The following is a 20,885-nucleotide window of genomic DNA, read 5'->3' as shown; positions in this document are numbered from 1 at the left end:
GACACTTGTACCTCTGTCCGTGAACACGTGTGGATGTGCCACACGCCTGGTTTTTGTCTGGAGGTTGTGTGCTGTGGGGGACACGGCAGCACCTTGTCATCCGAGTGGCAAGTGAGCAGTGTGATTTCTCGTAGTGATTTTCACCGTGCATGAATTATAGCAGTAATAGGAATTTTGCTTACAGAGGAGTGTCTGGTTTGGGCAATGGACTTAATTGCCATTTGGAGAGAACTGCGTGGCCAATTTGTTAAATCCTCCTAGATATTTGGAAAGTGAGATCAGTTTTTCTGCTGGTATAAGGGAGGAAAAAAGTAGTAAAGGGAAAGCAAAGTATTTTTGTGGTCAAAACAGAATGCAGGATATTTCTTCCTGATACTTAATTGTAAGGAAAATGGTAAAAGCACTCAGATAACGGGCTACATGCTTAAACTTACTTATTAACTCTTCCTCTAGCGTGATCTAGTAACCCTCCAGTGTCTTTTACCACTTTTTTAAATGGGGGGATTTGCAGATGCAAGGCTTACGGGGTGAGGGGCATGAAAACGTCCTGAAGTGGGTGATCAGTAGCTTACCCTGAACTACAGTAATTGGTGACCAAGACTGTTTGTGATGATTCAGTGGAAGGTTATAAAGCTGGGTTTTGCCTCCTCTCCTGTTTTCCATTTCCCATCTCAAGAACTTATAGCTAGGAAAAGCACTTTCCATTTTCTCCTTGTAGGATTTTTTTGTGTGTGTGGTTTTTTTTTTTTTCTTTCACATTCATTTTTCAGTGCACCAAATAACCCATTTACCTGTCTCCTTTTGTAAACATGCTATGGCTCCATGACTTTCCTGTTAGAGGAATTTGACAAATTGGTGCTTCCCCACCCCACCCCACCGCCCAGACTTCCACCACGGAGCCAGTTGGCCCCCAGAACAAAAGGTGACAGTTGTTCCTACTCAGCGTTATTGGCAGTGGGCTTGTGTCCTGCAAACACTGAGCTGTCGAGGCGCACGTATGTAGCGCCAAGTATTTGGAACTTTTATTTTGTGACTTGCCAACTGACTTTTACCCTTGCAAGGGCCCAGCTGCAGATGGGTCATGGGACCCTATAAAAGATAGAGGAAAAGGTTTTATGGTTAGGAAGTGGAAGAGATGACTTCCCAAGGTAATATGGCCTGCCTGTTGGCGGAGATGACCGAGAAGGTGGCTGTTGGTCCCTGGGAGTTCGTGCTTCCCCTTCTGACAGTACCAGTCCAACATCTGCCAAGTTGCTTTCACCCAGTTAAAAACAGGAGAAGATGCAAAGGCTTGAAGTAGATGGAACTAACCCTTACGTACTCTGAGGGCTTTGATTTTAGCATAATAGTATAGGGGGATCTTGAAACCGTTATGTTTGGTTATTCTTCTGTCAACATCATGGGTGCTTGGTCGGTTGGTTTGACCTGTACTAGCTTTGTATAAAACTCAGTTTTGCAGTGTAAAATATCACTTGGAGTTACTGCTGCTACAGAATTTGAATGGATAAAGGGAGGAACTACAGGTTTGGTTTTTTTTTTCTCGTTGCCTGTACCTGGTGTTTACATGCTCTGGATCCATCTGGCCTTTTAAAGTCGACACTATTAGATATTAAAGAATTCCTTAACCAGACAACAGTAACCATCAGCCGAGTGGGGCTGGAGCTGTTCCAGATTTTCTCTCCCTCCAAAAGTGCCGATATCTTGTTTCTGCATTGCCATGCTGTCTTCAGCTGGCCGTGACTCAGATACACGTCTTCCAGATGTCGTTGCAGACTGCCTTTCTGTCTTCCAATGTTTAATCATGGAAAATGAAAGGAAGGTAGTATCTTGCTTTGGCAACATATCATGTGCTCTGATTCCTAATTTTATTACATCTTATCCACTAGAGCATGGAAGACTGACTGTAAAAAGCAAAGGTGTTTCTTTTCTTCTTGCAAAGTTGAAACCAGACGTGCAAAAATTTGATGGCAACACCGAATAGACCCATTAAAACCCATGGATTAAATGATTTACAATGGTGGGTCAGAATGAGAAGGGTTAATTCTCGTATAATTTCTGTTTCTGTGTTATTCTTGTGTGGGCACCATTCATCAATGTTCAGAAGCCCTCAATTTACTGTTGACAAAGTGTTTTTAGCAACAGTGGAAATAACCAAAAAGGAGTTACACGAACCCTTTTCTCTCTGGAAAGGGAAAAGGGAGGAAAGTGTGACTGCTGCTTCACTTGTGATGCAGCACAACATCTCTCAAATCACAGAGATCTGTTCACTTAGGTACCTTAAATATGTAGAGCGAAGAATAAAATTAATCTTAAGTGGAATGCAGTAAAGTCACGGTCAGAGGAACTGGCAGCTTTGTGTGTACGCATGTGAATGCTGCATGTGTGCAAAATGTTACGTATAAATAACTGATTAGAGGTGGTAGTTTTAAGAAAAACTATTATATCTCTCTGTTACTCTGTGGAGAACAGACCAGGTCTGGTCTTGTACCGGAGTTAGTGCTCAGGTTTACATACGCAGCTAAGCCTTCTAGACGGAACAAATTTTTCTCAACACTTGGAAAGGAGCACCCCAGTTTTACTGGTGTCTTGACGTTCGTCTTATCCTCAAACCCAAGAAAAAAAAACTTCCCTCCCTCTCTTTGTGACGGGTTATAGTTAAGAAAAGATTTGGCCTGTTTTAGTCATGCTTTCAGCTTGGCTCAGGTGAACTCAGAAGGGAACAATCTGCAGGTGAATTCTGCAGTCAGTCAGAAAGTCAGTCTTGTGGTAAACTATGTGCTAGACCTTCTAATAAGTTCTGTGCAGCTAAGTTTCATCCTGCAGACTGAACCCCACAGAAATCAGAGGTCATCTTGCTGCATTCAGGTACTGAGTGTAGGGTAAAAGAAGTATTCTCCAATACTATTTCCCAATGTTTTTGCCCAACAGGTACCAAATACCTCATGGATGACAGAAAGGTTTTATCGGTAATGTTGTGTTTACCTGGCTTTCTTGTTCATTGGTATCCCTCTCCCAAGCCCTCTGCTGCTGAATCCTTTAATGCCGATAGTGTTGCTTGTAATGTGTATGTGTTGCTGTAAATACACACCAAAAAAACCCTGAAAGCCTTAATGGTAAGCAAATTAAAACAAAGGCAGCGTGTTGTGTTTAGGGCAGTGTTGTCTGTCAGAAAAACATGGCCATGAAGCGGTGGAACCTGGAAAACTGCCAATGATTTCTAGTGGCTGCAGTTCGGCAGGGAGGGTAAAGGCATGAATGTTCTTGGCCAGCGAGCCAGCGTTCTCTTTCTGCACTTTGTACTGCTTTTATTTTTCTCCTGATCCAAGAGTTGATCTCCCAAGCAAGGCATTGGGTACCACCTTCTCACTTCCTTTGTGCTGTTGTGGTGGGTCGCGTCACGTATGTATGACACTCAGGAATCCTGATGTGAGTTTGTGACTCCAGCACCATCACTGTCACTGACAGACCCTCAAAAGGAGGGTTAATCTTTAGGGGTTTGAATCATAGCTGTAACTTCTCGTGGCGTGTTGTAGCCATTCCTACGTAAGGATCTTTCCAGTTTAATTCAGTACAAAAAGGATGAACTAGTATTCTGAGATTATTGCTTGCCAAGTATATCGTGTCTGTGATATTTGGCTGCTTTGCAGAAACATCTCTTAGAAATGAAAAGCTGATTGAAATGTAAGGCGAGCATGTGCTTTTGCTGTTCTCCTGGTACAAGGCTTTACCTCAACTCAAGCACAGAGGAAAAAACGTCTTGGTTAATTTGCACAACAGAAGGAGGCTGTGCTAGTGGCACAGTTGGTGTACCCATGCTAACTTTAATCCAAGTAGCACAGGTAAGCACGCTCAGAGGAACTGGTAGCGTAGGCAAGCAACAGCGTATGGATGCAAGGCTGCTGTGCAGTTGTGTACTGGATGTATGCTTGTGGTCTGAGCTGCTTGCTTGCTGCTGCTGCTGCTGTGAGTACCTGCCTTAGCTCTGTAAACGCTGTTACAGTTGTGTTTGCCAGGGGATTTTGCACTTGCATTTTGCTGTGTGTGTGAACCTCTGAAGTCCCAGCATCTTTAACATCTCTAACTGAACATACAAGAGCTAGATGAAAGTAAAAAAGTGAATGCTTGCTTATCTGGATTGTTTTTGCTGGTGTAAAGCTTCTGTGAGTGACGCTGCACGGAAAGGTGGTGTTGTCTTTTAAGCAGTCAGCCACATCAAGCTTCTTGGAGTCTCCACACTTTCCTTCTTCATACTGAATCAGAGGGGCTGTGCCACAGAGCTGAGCTGCACTGGATGTACCAGTATGACCCTAACTGGGAACAGGCTGGGGTGGGATTGAGCTTCACGGAATTGTCCTGGATGAGCTGGCATCCATTGGTCTTGGGAACTTGCTTAGAAAGGATGCAGTCGGAGCAGCCTTGCAGGGGATGTCCTCTCTTCAGCCATTTCTGCAGTACCTCTGGCTGTGGGAGGAGGGCAGGGAGGAGTTGGTGGTTTTAGCGTATCTGTATGGTAATAGTCCAGATGAGTTTGGGATTTGCACTACAGCACCTGGGTTTTGTGAGACCAGCACAATTTTATTCTCTTATTTTTAAATCTTGTGTGGAAAATAAGAATTACTTGCTTTTGGGTATAGTTCGATGATAGCGTCTGTTATAAATGCTAACATGAACAAGAAATAAATTGATATTGGCTCTACTCCGAAGAATTAAATTTCAGCATATCTAAGTATTTGAGTTATTGCATTATTCTATTGCATGGCTGCCTGCGTCACTGAAATAAAGGAACTGCAGCAATGCAGCAAACAAACCTTTAATAAAAGCCTTTGCTTGAGCAGCGCCATGCTGGATATAGTCCACTGGAATAAAAGCAGTTTGGGACTGTAGTGTCTTGTTAAACACATTGTAAATGTTTTTGACAAGAAGCCTGGCTGGATCCAACCACCTCTGGACAGCCAGCATGTCAGAGCATTTCTGAGTGAGATATATCATCCTGTCCTGGACTGATGGCTTTGGGTAATCCTCTAATCCAGGTGATTGCTTAAATGTTGCAACCTATTTAGTTTTGCTCAGTCTAGGATGACTTGCTGCTGGAGAGCTCAGGGTCATTTTATTTTATTTTTTTTTTTAAAAAGAGGGACTGCAGCTGAATAAATGTATTAAACTCCAGCTGTCTAGGGTCCAGGCTGGATTTATGGATGTTGTATCCTAATGCTGTATTGCTTTGTTAGAGACAGCTGCTGAGCTCTGTTGTTCCACTGACTTCTGGGACTTTTGCTGTCAAAGAGAAGGTGACTTGAAGAAGGCAGCTTGGTGTTGGTTTTGCTTTGAGAGCACTGAAGCAGTTGCTTGTCCTTTTGTCTGATGCAAGTACCCTCTAGTCATGGACTGCTTGCCCTCCACGTATACCTCTCTTGGGCTCCTACCGCGATTGCCACCTCTTCGCGATGGGGCCAGACCACTTCCCATCCTCTATAGAGACACGCAGTAGCCAAAGAACAGTTGGAAGCATTTTCCTTTAGCTGTCTGCATGATGGTAGGGCAAAGTGGCTTTCATTGCGCTCTGAAACTGCAAAAAAATGGGAACTCGTCAGGCCTGCATGGAGGGTGCCGTGGAGTGGAGGATGACAGCTGAGGTGGCTGTCTGGTTATTGCTTGGGAAACAGCGTCACACCAGGATTGTTGATTTTGCCCTTGTTTTGGGGGTTGTTTTGGGGAGAAAGCAGGGCCCTGGGACAGTGCGTCAGAGTTCCAGTCTGCTACCGGGCACTGCCTGCCGGGCAGAGGACAAGGAGGGGGTGACGTTCCCTGCAGCAGGTCTGGCCGGCCTGCCCCGATGGAACCGCTCCTCCTCTTGGCTGAGGGTTTGGGTGGCCACATGCTCCTTTAACTCCTCTGTCGCTGGCCAAGGAAGGTCCTGCTTGGGCTCACAAGTGAGAATGCTCAGAATCAAAAGATCCGTTGCTCTCACTTTCCCCCCACTTTTCCTGGCTCCACTTTTTATTGTTCTGAGCATGGAGAGACTCCTTTCCCTCCTTCTTCAAGAATCACAACCCTTTTTTGTTTTGTTTCTCTTTTACAGATCAATTTTGTAGCCTGTCAACTGTTTGCCCTTTTGGCTGCGTTTTGGTTTCGTATTTACTTGGGTCCCAGTCACGCCAGCTCCGCTGTTCGCCATGCATTTGCCACCCTCTTTGGAATATACTTTGCTGTCTTCTGCTTTGGGTGGTGAGTATTTAGTCACCATGTAGACAAGGTTGGGTAAAAACATTTCTAAACTTTACATCAGCTTTTCTGGATTACATCTTTGTAGTCTTAAGACTCCTTCTATGTTATCCTAAAAAACAAAACAAAACAAAACCCAAATTCCTAACCAGCATAACCATCCCAAACCCTGAAAGTAAAATGAGCCATGGAAGTATTTGTAAGTGGAGTATTTAATCTGTGATGTTTTTTCTGGAAGTTAAAGCCACACCAGTCTGCTGTGAATATGTCTCTTTGGGAGAAGATGTGCCCAGTTTGGATGCACCCTTTGAGCCAGGCTGCTCTCTCTCCCAGTGAAACGCATTGATGATATCTTGTCAATAAGTATTAATCTATGTTGGATATTCAGGCTATAAAGATGTCATTGTGATAAACCATGTTTACTGGTACCCTGATGTGACGTTGCATTTATGTCATTTGCATGGAAAAATACTCCCTTGCTCAGAACTGCCAGCCCTTCCAGGTCACGTAGAAATTATCTAAATGCTCACTTTGTTGTCTTCAAGGTATTCCATTCATCTTTTTGTCCTGGTGATGATGAACTATGGCATTATGAATATGGCGAGTATTCCCAACATCCACAGGTGAGCTGATGTGGCTGCAAGTCTGGAGCTGCCTCTCTGACAGCTTCTCTCCTTTCATGGAGAAGCATGAGGGCTCCTTAAGACCACCTTCTCTTCTTGCCTGCTTTTCTTTCCCAGTTGCTTGCAGGGGCTTTGTTCATTCGGTTACAGAAGCAGCTGTATTCTCAATTTGTGGTTTTTGCATTGACATATTGCATTTCCCTACAAAATTGCTGGCCTCAGAAGTTGGCTTTTGCAGGCTTACTAATTTATGCCCAAACCTCTGGTTTCTTAAACATAATGAAGTCATATTCTCCTTGGTCTTGTGTCCTTGAGGATCACTTTTGGTAATCCTTTTTAATGTGTTTTCCCCCTTGCTGTTTGGCCTTTAGGTATTTTCCACTTATTCTTGCGTTAGGTAGTTCAAGTAAGGTCACTGTTGCAAGCTTAACTTAGTCATCTACGAAATTAAGTCTTGCATTTGGTACTGGGCTTTGAGCTTGAAAAAGTAGAAAGTACCAGAAATGTCATTGCTTTGAAGCAGAAGCTTATGGCATCATCATGAGAAGTTCTCTACCATGGGATCTTTCTTGTCCCTGTACAAATGACTTAGAGGAAGGAAAGCACCTAAGACTCCTAAAGTGCTTTATCATACCAGTGCCGTCCTGGGCAAAAGACAAGAAGTGCTTTCATGTGAAAATGAAAACTACACAGCAGTTATATCTGCTTCTTCCACTGCCTAAGAGGAAGCTCCTGTGGAGGAGCTCCGCTCAGGCATGGAGCCTTCTCCTGTGGGTACCGTGCTCTCCAATAGAGTTCAGCACCTGGAGTTTTTAAAATTGTGTAGGTGAGAGGCGTTTGCTTCCCATCGATCCGCACAAACAGGAATTCTGATTTGTAAAACTGCTTCTTTATAGCAGGCTAGAAGGATGAGCTGGCAGTTCTTCCCACTTCTTTTGTGTTGGGCTCCTTCGCAGCACGTGGGTAACACTGTGGTTGGGTTTGGGGGTGTGCAGGTGATTTCTGTCTCTGTGCCATGTGCCTGTTTCTGTCGGTGCTGCTGAATGCTCACCCCCACATCAGTCTGGGCTGGGGTACAGAAACCCTGTCTTCGCTTGTCTTCAGGGCCAGGGCTCTCTGAGGGGCTGATGCTCAGTTAGTCATCTCCCCTTCTTCTTTATCACTCCCTGGGACGACCCCTCTCTGATATCCAAATGGGAACCATCGCTCAGGTTTTCTCTAGGGTTGTTTTGAAATGTGAACCATAAGCAACAGGCTTGTCTGTAGCAGTCACTGGCATCTTGCACCAGCAAGATGGGTATTAAGCAAGGAGGTTTTTTCCACCCCCTCACAGAGTGCAAAGCCTGGAAGTCCAGAGGTAATTAGTAATTAAAAAAAAAAAAAAAAAAAGTAATTGGACAATGTTTATGAAAGAAATGTCATCCAGAGACCAGAAGGAAAAGGTGCTGAAAAAGAAAAAAAAGTGTATTACATGTCTCCTGGTTGTTTTCCTTGCACATCACTTGGGGGAAATGTAGGGCTTACTGGTTGTAGATCAGAGAAGGAATCATCCCGTGCTTGTACCTTCCTAGACAAGCTGAGGTGGTGGCAGGGAAACGGGCACGGTTTCAGCAGGAAACTTCCTCACTTCTCGCTGTTCAGCCAATTAGTCACAATGGAAAAAATATCTGTATACTGCAATGCAAATTAAGCTGGTTCAGGCAGTGTCGCCCACTGCTGCGAGATAGTCCTATGCAAATTTGAGTCAATGTAAAATGGCAACGCAACGTGCCAGAAAGCCTTAGGAGGGAGGGCTGGGAGGATTGTGTGAGGACTTTTCTACTGTATTCCACTAGCCTTAGCAGCATGACTCAAAGTACATACACATTATTAATTTTGGCAAAATAACGGTGTATTCAAGCTGCTTGAGAATAAGCTTGAAAAATGCCAGTTTAAGGGCTGGACCAGTTTGTGGGGTGAGGGGTGAGGGGGCTCTGTAAGAGCATGGGATCCTTCATAGTGGGGCTCCAAGTCTTGGCTTTTCCCCCCCCCCAAAATGCGAGTGGAAGCAAACAAATGAAATAAACTACATAGTTTAACCTGTGCGCTCCTTTCCCTGGTTATTTTCTGCTAGTTTGCTCTCTGGTGAGGCTGCCAGCCTTCAAGGCCTATAAATAGACAAATTAATCTGGCACCAGAAATGCTCCCAGCTGCAGCAGCAGTTCTGTATCTCTCTCCCTGCTCGCCTCCCTTTCAGTCTAGGTGCTTTACACTTAAGCACTGAGGCTTATTTTAGGTGCTTCATCCCGTCTATCACCGTTCCATGTCTGAGCTGGGTGACTTGCCTTTGTAGGGGTGCTTGCCATTCTCCATTGATGAGAAGGAGCTCAAGGACCTCACTGAGGCTGGACTGGATGCCTGACTCTGATAAAATAAGTTCAATTCTGCTCTGAATTTCCTAAAGAAGCTGTCGTCTCCCCTTAGTCTGCCTTTCATCCAGCTGTTTGCTGCGGGCCGCGTGACCTGCAGCCTGCCTTGCAATCCATCACTGTCACTCACACTGCAGTTTATTAGTCCCCCCGGAGTTAAAACTCATTTCTTTTAAAGCCAGCCATGATGTGACAAAAGCCTGGCTCATTTTCAGGCATCTGCTGACTGTTCCTCTTATCTGATTTCACTTTTAGTTTCCCACCGTGACCAATCCTCCCATGGCTCTGGGGGGACCCTTACCAGCCTGCCTGACCCCCCGTGGCTCAGCTCCGCCGGGTGTGCAGGACGTGCAGCCTCCTTTGTCGTCATGTTGTCATTTGTAGACATGTAGTCTGTGGGTCTTTGCATCTTCTTCCCTACGTGGCTAACTGCTAATGCAGGGGGCACCAGTAGACCTGGTCCTGGTCTGTCCACATGATGCGAGTCTTCCATTCTGGTGTCCCAGCTCTCCATTGCACTGTCCAGTTTGCTTTGTCTGTCAGCCACTTTCAAAATATCCATCTGCTTCTTACCTCCCCAGTATCCTCTTTTTCTTGCTCAGGTAAATACGGGGAGAAGTTAGTGATGAAAGGCTGCGTCTGTCCCCCCCCAGAGACTCAACACATCCAGTCCTCAGACCCTTCAGCTTAGCAAGAGTCACACTACTGTCCTGCCCAACAGAATTTTGTGGTCATCTTGAAAAGCAGAGTGTGAATTTGTCACACTCCACGTAAGGAATGCTTCTTCTGTTGGACTCGATGAGCTGGGAAGTCCTTTCCGACCTCAGTGTTCGGTGATCCTTCTGGAAGGTGGTGTGTTTCAGCATGCAGAGATGAAAAAATTAGGTCAGGTGTCATTATCTGCCTTTACACAAAATCAGAAGAGAGAAAATATCTTCAACCTGAAATATTTGCTTTCTGGTAGATCTGAGAAGGAGTTGTACATGTAAATAAGGAACATTTACAGATGAAAGAGGCAGTGGATAACTTCAGCAACACACATACAATATCATCTGGCTTCAAATACTTGAGTCAGAAATTTCGAAGTATTATGTGAGGGTGGGACCTCTGAAACTGAAACGCCCAACTTGAAGTGATCCTATTTCTTTTCTTGCCCCCCAGACCCAGGGTGAGGAGACACCCCGTAACGTTTCAGCTGGACACACAAAATTATCAGTCCTCTCTGAAAATTTCTGCCAGATCGTGTAACATAGCTTCAGACTTGTGAAGAACCTAATTTGCAAAAATCGAACTCCATTCCTAAACAAGCTCGATCCCACTTTGAGGGATTCTAGTTCTTGTTGGTACTTGTGTTGGTAACGATGTGTTCTGTGTGTTATGTTTTTAGGTACTCCTTTGTCGTAGCTATGGGATACCTCACGTTGTGCCACATAAGCCGAATATACATATTTCATTACGGTATTCTCACTACAGATTTTTCCGGGTGAGTGAGTCTGCAAGCTGGGTCCTGTGTCAATTAATATTAGTTGAATTCAGTACGTTTTAAGAATAATTTTGCGTGTTATCTGTGGAGCACCTGCAATTTTGTTTCCTTTAAGCCTTTTTTTTTTTTTTTTTTTAAGGAAGGAATAAACACTGCAAGATTTTTGCATTGACTCATTGTTTCTGCTGTTTTCTTGCTAGGCGCTATCTAGTTGGGAAGGTAGAGCTTGCTTTTCTAGGGCAGCCTGGGAGTGGGTGGGTGGGCACAGTGGCTCTCTGGAGCTGGAGGGGTGCTTACAGCCCTGGTGAGCGGCACAGTGGGTGCTCTGGTCCCTGGTGGGCTGCCCTCCTCCCGCCTTCCTAGGCACAGCTGGTGGCTCCGGGTCACCCTTTCCCTGGTTCTGACTGATGATGCTGCCCCAGCTGGGAAGGTGTTTCCCACGCTGGGCACTCCAGCCGGCGGGAGGGGTGAGTGGTGGGGGGAGCTGGGAGGTGGGTAGCCTGGGCAGAGGGACATGAGATCAGCTTTTGCTGTCAGTGCCAGTCATATGGGTTCTCTCACGGGGGCAGCTTGTGGCTGCTGCTGCTGTTTAAATAGCACAACATTTTACATGCCCTGCATTCTGTGGAGCAGCATTTTTCATGTATCTCTGGTTTTGTTGAAGCAGTAGAGGATGCTTTGCAAAAAGTACAGACAGCTAACCCTGTATATGTTGTTTATGAGAGGAGGGGATGCTTTTGCATGATTTAAAAACAATGTGCTAATCTGTATTCCACTCGCTTAATTGAACATCTGAATACAGAGAAATTAGGAACATACTATGAAACATTTCTGTAAACCAGCACAGTAAATTGTAGATGCCTCTTCCAGGCCTCTGTCTTCTTGTAGGCATCAAGGTTTTTGCTGCCTGTGTGCATGTGTCTCTGTGTGAGCTGGTGGGTTCAAGCATTTAGTGAAATTTCAGGAGATAGGGGGAAAGCTCCTCTGAGACTTTTGAGGGTTTTTTATTCGAGCAGGGGGCAGAAATGGGAACTCGCTCATTGAGATCCGTTTAGTTCTATCATTTTTTTCTGCAGTTCTTTTAATACACAAAAGCACATTCTGAAAGAGCATGACATACCAAAAAGCCGGTGAATGGGATCAGAATGCTGTGGCTCTGTGTGTGTGAGACAGAAACGTGAGCGAGCTCTCCTGGATGTGCTGAGTGAGTGTGTTAGCTGGCTGTCTCCGAAGGCACGAAATACAGATCCAGCAGAGACTTGGGGGGAGGAGGAGTGGTGGTTGTTTGTATTATGGACTAGGTAGCATTTTTCTGCTCTTTTGATGAGAAAGGAGCTAGTCTTATCTAATGACGAGCTTGAGGATAAAAATGGTACTGAAAGACTAATACCCGAACTGAATCTGTTATTTGATTTTGTTCTGATGCTTCAGGATATAAAATAATTTCTAAAATTCCGTCAAACATCAAACTACCAGGTAGTAAAGAACTGCCAAATGTAGTATGGATATGAACTACATCTTCACGGCATATTTTAAAAGCTAAGAATAAATAAAAATATTGTAGTGGTATTAATAAAAACTTGCAATCCAAAGTGCTAAAAGCCAGGTCAGCATCATAAATCTGTCTTAAAACCCCTTTTCTTCAGCTGTAATCGCTATGTGCCCACGGAGGCTTCGTGCACATGCCTAAACAGATGTGATGACCCAGAGAGACAAAATATCCTCCCTGATCACATTTTTTCCATGTATGAGCAGCAGCTGAACCTCCTGTTGCTCCTTTTCCCGTGTTTGATGGTTCCTCATCTCTTGCATGTGGTAATAGGGAAGCATTGAAACAGGCTCCTGGCCAGAGGGATGGCCTCGACGTTCTCCCTCAGGACTTCAGAAACAACCAAGACAGAATCCACGGAGTGATGCCTGTCTGCCTCCAGCCTCCCACCCTTTTGGGCCAGTGTGCCCGGGGATATGTGCTGAGAAGGCAAAATACTGCATTTCAGGGAATCTTAGAGGGAGCAAAAAGCCTGTTATCTGCTGACTCGTGTTTGGTATCCCCTAAGTCTCTGGTGATATCCGAATGCAAAGGGGATGTTTTAATCCACATCAAATAGGCACGTTACTGGTCCTGGTGCCATCAGCTTGCCATGTCAGTTCCCTACAGTGACGAGCCAGACGTTGCAGGAGTGTTTCCCAGTGTTGGTGCTGCAAGCTGGCATACCTCGTTTGCTCTCTTGACCTGCTTTGTGCACCTAACAGCTTGCATGCATAACCCTTTTCATGCGTGCTTGCAGATGCCTTTGGTTGGTTCTTTAGTAATAGATGGTTGTGCCATTTGCTTGGAGTCTCCCCGTTTTGAGAACACAGCTTGTAAAACGCAGGTAGAGGTGGAGAGAGTAAGTAACTTTGGAGTCATGTCTTAAGCAAACTGGAAAATGGAAGATGAAACTGTGACTCGTCACTTCAGTGTTAAGGACACTTGTTCCGTGCTGGTGACTAGTTAATTCCTCTAACTCATGCAAAGGGTGGGTTTCGTTACTGACTTCCACATCAAAACTGTACTCAAGCTGCTTGCAGCAATTTCTTGATTTAAGAGGATTTTATATAATGCATAGTACTTCGGTGAAATCTCCATTTTCATGTTTGGTGTTTTTTTTTTTTTAAACTACATGCCAGGTTTTAATGAAAAACAGTTCCAGTTTGCTACACATTACATTTAAAGAGAATAATATTAAAATTACATAGATTTTTATCAAAGTTCTTTCATTTATATTATTTCACAAAAATGTGGTGACATAGTTTAGGAATTTTCTCTTGACTAGTTTCTCAAAGAAAAGCTATTCATTTTTGAACACTAATTGTAAAATACTGCAACGCTGTGCTTTCCCCCTTAATTCAAGTCAATCTTTGAGAGACGTGCATATTTTATTTTGCTTGGTTTGCCATGGCATTTATACATTGTACCTGGGAAAACTAAGTCCTAACTCTTTATCTCTCTTTTTCTCTCTCTTATTTCTTCTTCTTTATGCTAAGAGGATTATGCTGGTAAGTTGCCTGGTTTCTATACAACTTTATAAAAATGGTAATACTAACATACAGTTTGTCTTGTGTTTGGTTTTTTGTTTGTGGTTTTTTGTTTGTGTTTTTTTTTTTGTATTCCAGGCTCAGACTAAGTATAGTAATATTATGGCTTTAGGGAAAAATTAGTTTAAAATAAACCAAAGGATCTTGACTTTTGGAAACTAGCAATAGATATGGTTTCAATCTAGCAAGCTACATGAGCAAATGCCACATGCATATGAACATCTGGATGGAATTCAGCGGAGCTCCTCATCTGTATCAAGTTGTGTCTGCTTTAATCCTTTGCTGATTTAAGACCATAGGGCTTTTTGGCTTCCTCTTTGAATTCTTGCAGTGTCTCAGCAAAATTTCCTAATATTGCAGCTCATTTGGTGAATGTCAGGGAGTGATCCTGCATATGTGAGTTTCTTGGTGCCATTCCTGACGGAAAAGGAACTGGGTTTGTGACAACCACCTTGTGCCCTGGCATTGCTTTCAGTCTTCTGGTGGTCATAGGGAGAGGGAGACTTGAGCAGTTTTCGTCCCTGCAGATGTCAAATCTGAACCTCTTACAGGAGTGTTTGGGTGGACATCACCCTGCAGAAAGGACGGACACCTTTATGTGTTCTCTCTATCCCAACTGCAGATCAGCAGCAGCGTTCTCAGCAATCCGCTTGGAGAGGGATGGTCCTTGCAGGAGCCCTCTCGAGAGGCCATATAGGCAGATGCTTCAGCAACAAGTGTCACTCCAGGCAGTGAATTTTTGTGGGGTGGTTAGTGCTTTGTGGCTGGTTTTTCCCCTCTCAGTGGCTTATTATCAACCATAAAAGAAAGGAACAAAGGTCCAACAGCTGTTTTTCACAAAGGAAATACTTTTACTAATGGAAACAAACACAGATCTGCTCTGTTACCATAATAAAATGTGCAGAAATACTAACTGGACCTGTGGGTTCAGTTGGTTGTTTTTATTTTCTTGTCTTTTAAATATATGGAGTGCAACATGTTGTTGCAGTGTGTGTTCCAGCAGCTCCGGGTAACTTTGGTCTGCAGCGAGTCCCCAGAGGCAGCAGAGCAGCGTAGGTGCAGGATGGTTAAGGAGGGCCAGGCTGTTTGCTGTGCCCACTCGCTGCTTGGCTGCTCCGCTGGCCGTCTGTCTGCTGGAAACTGCACGGAGATCACTTACACAGAAGCCCTGCAAGATTTTCGCAATGTGGGAATTAGCCAAAATTCAAGCAGGCAGTTGCTACTAGAGAGTTCCACATATCTAGTGCATCCCAGGATGCTTCCTCAGAAGTGAAGTAAAATGCTTTGATCGTGAGGGCGTCGGCAGTGCTGTTCGGGAGCTTTCACCATGAAGCAAATTCGAAGTTGCTTTAGAGGCACGAGTGTGTTCAGAGCGGTGTTGTACCTCGGTGTGCTTCAGCACTTCTTCATTTTGCCGTGGAAAGCAGAAGTAAAAGCCCACTGCCAGTGAAGCCGTTGTGGTGTCTGGCTTGGCGATGCCCTCAGCAGCACCGTTGATGTCATAGCAGAGGGTGACCGGGTGAACTTCTCATCGGGGTTTCAGGGCTGAAGAGATAAACCTGAAATAAATGCTTGCTGGTTTGGAGTCTTGTCGGCAATAAGCCTTTTGACTCCACCTCCTCGCTTAGTGAAATCAGGTCAGTGGAAACTATTTCTAGTAAGCGGGTGCCAGACTCCTCCGCGGGATTACCTAAGGTCAGGCAGGCTCTGCTCGGCAAATGTCTCGTCTCTCGCCAGCATCGGAGCTGGCTCGGCGCAGAAGCCAGCCTGGGATACAGGGAGGATCCGCACAATAGCCTGCAAACAGACACTAACAGCTTTAGTTCCACTGGCCTGTGCTGCTGGGCAAATTTATTACACTGGGGCAAGCCACATTTAATTTTTTTTTATCTCTTTATCTTAAAAATAATGTTTAAAAAACATGAACTGGCATGTTTTCATTTGGAAGGTTTAATTTGGGGTAAAACCCTCTATTGAGCATTCTGTGAAAACTGTTGCATCTTCGTCTTATGTTTATCTTTCAAGGCATCTAATATAGGGTAAAGACAGGTTTGTTTGTTTTGGTTTTTTTGTTGAAATTTCCTATTTCATACTGACTCCCTGGGACAAGTTATTGATGATTATTATATTATTTTTTTTATTAAAAGTTGGCCACTATGTTTTTTGCGTAGGAGGTACAATACAGCTACAACCTGAGAGTAAACCCTTAGTCAATATATAAAACATGGAGCTGGGGGGAAGTCACACCACGTGTAAATGAAAAACTGTGCTAGTTTGTAACTGTGGTGCTTAGCAGGATAGGGGAAGAGGAGAGGGTGTGGAATCAGCGCTTTGCACGTGGCTGCAAAGTGATCGGAAGGTGTTGAAGTACGATGGAGTTCATTGTTCAGGCTTTTTAAATGTGCTTTATTTCAAACGCTTCCTTCCCCGGGGTAGGTCTTCACTCTTCATCTGTAAATGCAAGTGTAGTAGGTAGATTTTCTTTTTCAATGCAACCTAGTGATTTGCCCCACTCCGATAACCTGTGCATCTCTCAAAATTTGGGAGAAAGAAGGGTTATTGGAAGTTTTATAGTTTCATTAACTTCCCTTCTTGTTTGTAGCACTACTGACTTTGTCCAGTAGAGTCTAAGGTTTAAAATATTACCATGTTAGAACCAATTGACTATACGTGATATGATGCTTTGTTTTATGTATTAACTTGCTCAGCGTTTTATTGCTGTTTAAAATCAGAGCTTGCCTGAAAGGGTGAATAGACATGCCGATTCAATACTCTGGCATTGCCAAGTTTTAATTATCAAAACTCACGTGTGTATTTAGGAAATGATTATGTTATTTTTCCCCCCTAAATTAAATATATTTTTCTTATCTAATTTTCAATGTTATTTCAAGACTTACATCCTCGTGCATTGCTCTGCAAATCTGGGGGAAAGGACTATTTTTCATTCTGAAGAAATAAAAACAGTCTTAGACTTGTTGTGTGATGAGGAGGGGTTAGAAAGTCCCCAGGGAGCAGTGGGACGGGTGCGTGTGTGTGGAAGTGGGGGGGTCTCCGCACCCCAAAGGGGTGCCAGAAGAAGGAGAGCTCTGGCACTGCCATAGCTCTGTTGCGCTCTGCCCTTTCTTGCGGCAAAGGCTTGGTCCTCCTGTGGGATCAAGTCAGTGGGGGGACAGTGGACAGCTGAGCGGGGAGGAAGATGCTCCCTGTTCACCCGAAACCTTGCTTACCCTTTCTGTGAGGCATTTAATAATACCTGATACTGGTCTTGTGAAAGATTAGAGTGTCATACCGTTGCCACTGTACAGCAGGTTTCCATCTTCCTGAGTCGGGTGTGGAAGAGAGATTGAATAGGGTATGGAAGAGAGATTGAGTAGGGCATGGAGGAGATACTGAGTAGGGTATGGAAGAGAGATTGAGTAAGGTGTGGTGGAGATACTGAGTAGGGTATGGAAGAGATTTTGTGTAGGGTATGGAAGAGATACATAAACGTGTAATACGATGGTGGCGGGATTGAAGACTGAAGGTATCTCAAGTACACTTTGTGGGTCTTCCTCCCACCTGCGGTGTCAGCAGCATCTCTTTTGCGCCCACTTGGCTTCTTTGCAGCTGGGGTTTGAGGGAGGCAAACTGTCTTTTCTGATTGAAGTGCACTAAAGGCTGACTTACTCTGCCGGGTTACAGCGTGCTGTCAATGAGCTGATGAATTCCCAATATAGATGAAGAAAACCTCTCTCTCCCCCGTGTTTATACATTGTACGACTTCAGTGCAGGCTGTGCTTCTGCTTCCCTCAGCTCCTCAGCACATCAGGATTGTTTGCATTTTGGTTCTCTCTGGCTTACAGTGGGGGGCCCAATTTTCTAAGACAAGTGTCTAAACGTAGGCTCTTACAGGCATACGGGTTTGGCTCTGAGCCTGAGGTGTAAAGTTACCGTGTTCAATATTGGCATGAAGTGCTTGCCATAAGAAACATATGCAACAAATTGAACCAGTTTGAAACAAGTGTTAGTGTTCACCCGTAAAGCTAAAAGGTCAAACACTGACAAAATAAAAATCTGTGTTTATTGGAGTAGAACTGCTGGTTCACTGACAGCCTCTATCTCTTCAGGATTAAAAAGCCCTGCTTTTTCATATGCTTAAAGGATCGGGATTTAGGTATCTTTGAAAGCAAAGCTAGATTTTGTCTGAATGGGAAAATCTACTTTGAGAAATAGGGTGTTGAAGGTAATGGTGAAAACAGCTTACAAATAGCTTTTCTTGAAAGTTGAATTGGAATAAAAATTAGAATGATGCTTTCACAATATTGGAGTTGTCTGAAGGGTGAAAAGTCATTGCTGAATTAGTCCATTCCGCAGCTGCCATCAATGCTCTAGTGACCCAAGGAAAGCTGCTGTACAAACCTGGTGTTTCGGTTCTATTCCTGATCTGCATATATTTAAGCTTGTTTTGGATTTTATGAGCAAGCTTTTTTACTGACATTTCACACAGAAGCTGCTGAAACAATAAAAATAGTTTCTGATTAAGAAATTGGCTGATATCATATGTTCTCTGTTTTGGGATGGAAAATGCAAATTACCCATGCAGAATTACCTGTGGACTCTCGGAAAAGACCAGCCGTATTTAGTATTTAAAAAAAAAAAAAAAAGAAAGAAAAAAAAAAGACCACTTATGATGAAAAAATGTCTTTTTCCAGTATTCTTGTGTTTACCATGCTCAGTAAACGAATTATCTTGAAAATCAGTTTGGTTTATCATAGTGGGATAAGTAGATTGCAGTTTATCTTAGCCATCGAGTTTACATTTGATTGTAAACAGTAGGTCCATTTAGCTGAGGATGATTCAGAACCTCTTGAAAATCTCCGCAGAACACGAATATTTGGTGTTATTTTAGACAGAGATATCACTGAATGTAACTTTTGCTTTTTTTTTCTCCTTCCCTTGAGGAATGGGTGGGGAAAATACAGTCCTCAAGCTAAAACAAAGCCTTCAGCTTTTTTATTTAATGGAATTCCAGAAAATATATTATAATTAAAATAAATAGCCATAATATTCATCTACGTATCTTTAAAAAGTTCCATATATCGGTAAATTGCTCTGTAAATTGCACGTACACAAATTCAGGTTTGAATTTCCATGTTGAAGACATCATCTGTGCTCAAGGAGAAACCTCTGTGCAGTTTGTGTTGGTGATTTATCACCAAGCTGAGCAACAGTCTGTTGTATTAATCCTTGGCAGAGACCAATATATTCCACAGAACTGGTTTTACATATACTTGCCACTCTTCATGCTTTTTAAAACAGTGGTGTACTCTCACCGCCCGTGACGGCCGCCTGGCCATGGCGTTGTGAAGGTCTCGTGGGCAGTGTGGGCTCTGGGCACCCTGTGCTGCTGTCCCTAGCAGCGGGGACGTGGGGACAGGCAGCGTTTAGCAGGTGCTCATCCCTCGCTTTGCGACCGTGGGTCCTTCCAGATGCCAGATGTTCAGCGCTGGGTTTTGTGTTTGGGGCTCCACAGCCCGTAGAAGCTGCGTATGGATGAGTTACCCCTCCAGCCCCTGCAGTGGGGGACTGGTTAGTTGTCCCCATGGTTTTCCCCTCATCTTCCTTCTTCTGAATGCTCCTGGCTGTGTCCTTTATCCTCATGGGAACCAGCTCCTGGTGCCACCAAGCTGAATTTTGCCGCCTTCTCCTATCCCTTAGCTGCAGCAGCTCGTGCTTGCCTGCAGTGCTGAGCAGCTCTGCGACGGTGGATGCGGGCAGTGTAAGCAGCCTGCTGAACTGCTGAATGCAGCAGCTGTTCCTGCGCGGCTGCTTTGGCTGCACCAAAGCTGCTGGGTGCTTGTAGCCTGTGAGTGTGGCTCAGGTGCAGCTAGCACACATTTTTGCGAGGCTCCTGACCCCAGACACTCCCAGCTGGATGGTACACCTCGGGCAGGCTGTCCACAGGCACTTGCATGGCCAAGCAGCTAGTGGGAAACTGCTGTGCTGACACCTGCGCTGATAATTGCATGCAGTCCGAATTGGTAGGGCTGTTCATGCGGGGAAATAGGCATGTGTATCTGGAGGGCTGACTTTTTTTTAGGGTGCTGGGGAGATGAACAACAGGAGAGTAACATCAACAGGAGCCAAGGTTCTATTACGGAGCGTTGCTGTACTCTGGGTTGCATCACGTGGAGCTTGAATTTGGCCTTTGCCCGAAAGGAAGCCTGGCGGGCTGCAGGGGCTGGTGTTTCCTAGGGTGTGATTGCTTCTGAATTACAATTTGCACCGCTGCAGGATGGGGAGACACAAAATAAGGCTTTGTGCACACTTACCAATTAAAAATTCCAGTGCAAGTTACTGTGGTGTTGTTTTGAACCCAGGCAATTGTCTTATGCCTGAGTTCTTCCTTCAGTTTTAATTGGATGTTTTCCACTTGTTGCTAATACAGTGATGCCTTTTGAAGGGGTAAAGGCATTCAGTAAGGAGGTCGGGAAGAACTGGTATTACAAGACATGTAACTGTTTTTTCTGTCTTTGTTATAGTCCGCTGATGATAATTACACAGAAGATCACAACACTTGCGTGCCAGTTACATGATGGTAAGAAAAGGAATCTCTTGCCACGTCCTGAAGACAGCCTTTTTATGCCAGTGCGCTCTGGAGTTACAGAGTGGATGAATGTAGTTCAGTGAGTTGCCCCAAATGAAGAAGACAAATGCTTTGTGGAAGAAAATGAGAAACTTCCAGTTTTGATCAGTTCTCTAGGATCAAACTGTCTTTGCAGTAACGAAGACAACTCTGTTCCCCTTTGGGTGCTCTGCTTCCCTGGGGCCCAATTTGGATTTTAGCTGGTACCAGTATCTGCTGTTTAGATGCTACAGTGCATCTCCATTCAGCTCTCTGAAGCTGTGCTTGGTTCTCAAAAATCTAGAGTTGTGTTTCACACATAGGTTGAGTCATTAATGTTAATGTGGCAAAAATGTGCTGTCACTGATCTATTCAGTGACAATATACTCCACGAGCTGTAAGAGATGGAATTCAATAGCTTTTTCCCAGGGCAGGGAGAAGCACAGTTGCAAGCAAAATAGCATTGT

The 20,885-nt window shown here is 44.3% G+C and overlaps 1 protein-coding gene across 2 annotated transcripts in view; it reads left to right on the top strand.

Moving 5' to 3' along the window:
• The window catches only part of MBOAT1 (membrane bound glycerophospholipid O-acyltransferase 1), a 58,255-nt gene that overhangs the window by 18,487 nt on the left and 18,883 nt on the right, over positions 1-20,885 (top strand). The window contains exons 2-5 of one of the 2 annotated variants that reach the window (XM_080381402.1): positions 6,080-6,225; positions 6,768-6,845; positions 10,641-10,736; positions 20,336-20,391. In XM_080381402.1, coding sequence (XP_080237528.1) covers positions 6,080-6,225; positions 6,768-6,845; positions 10,641-10,736; positions 20,336-20,391 — 376 coding nt within the window. The remainder of the gene's footprint in view (positions 1-6,079; positions 6,226-6,767; positions 6,846-10,640; positions 10,737-20,335; positions 20,392-20,885) is intronic. The other variant, XM_080381403.1, reaches the window with a different exon arrangement.

The sequence above is a fragment of the Falco punctatus genome, assembly GCF_963210335.1.
Source record: "Falco punctatus genome assembly, chromosome: 3".
NCBI classification, from domain to species: Eukaryota; Metazoa; Chordata; class Aves; order Falconiformes; family Falconidae; genus Falco; species Falco punctatus.
The sequence above is the reverse complement of the archived record's forward strand: the minus strand, read 5'-3'. Positions and strand labels throughout refer to the sequence as shown.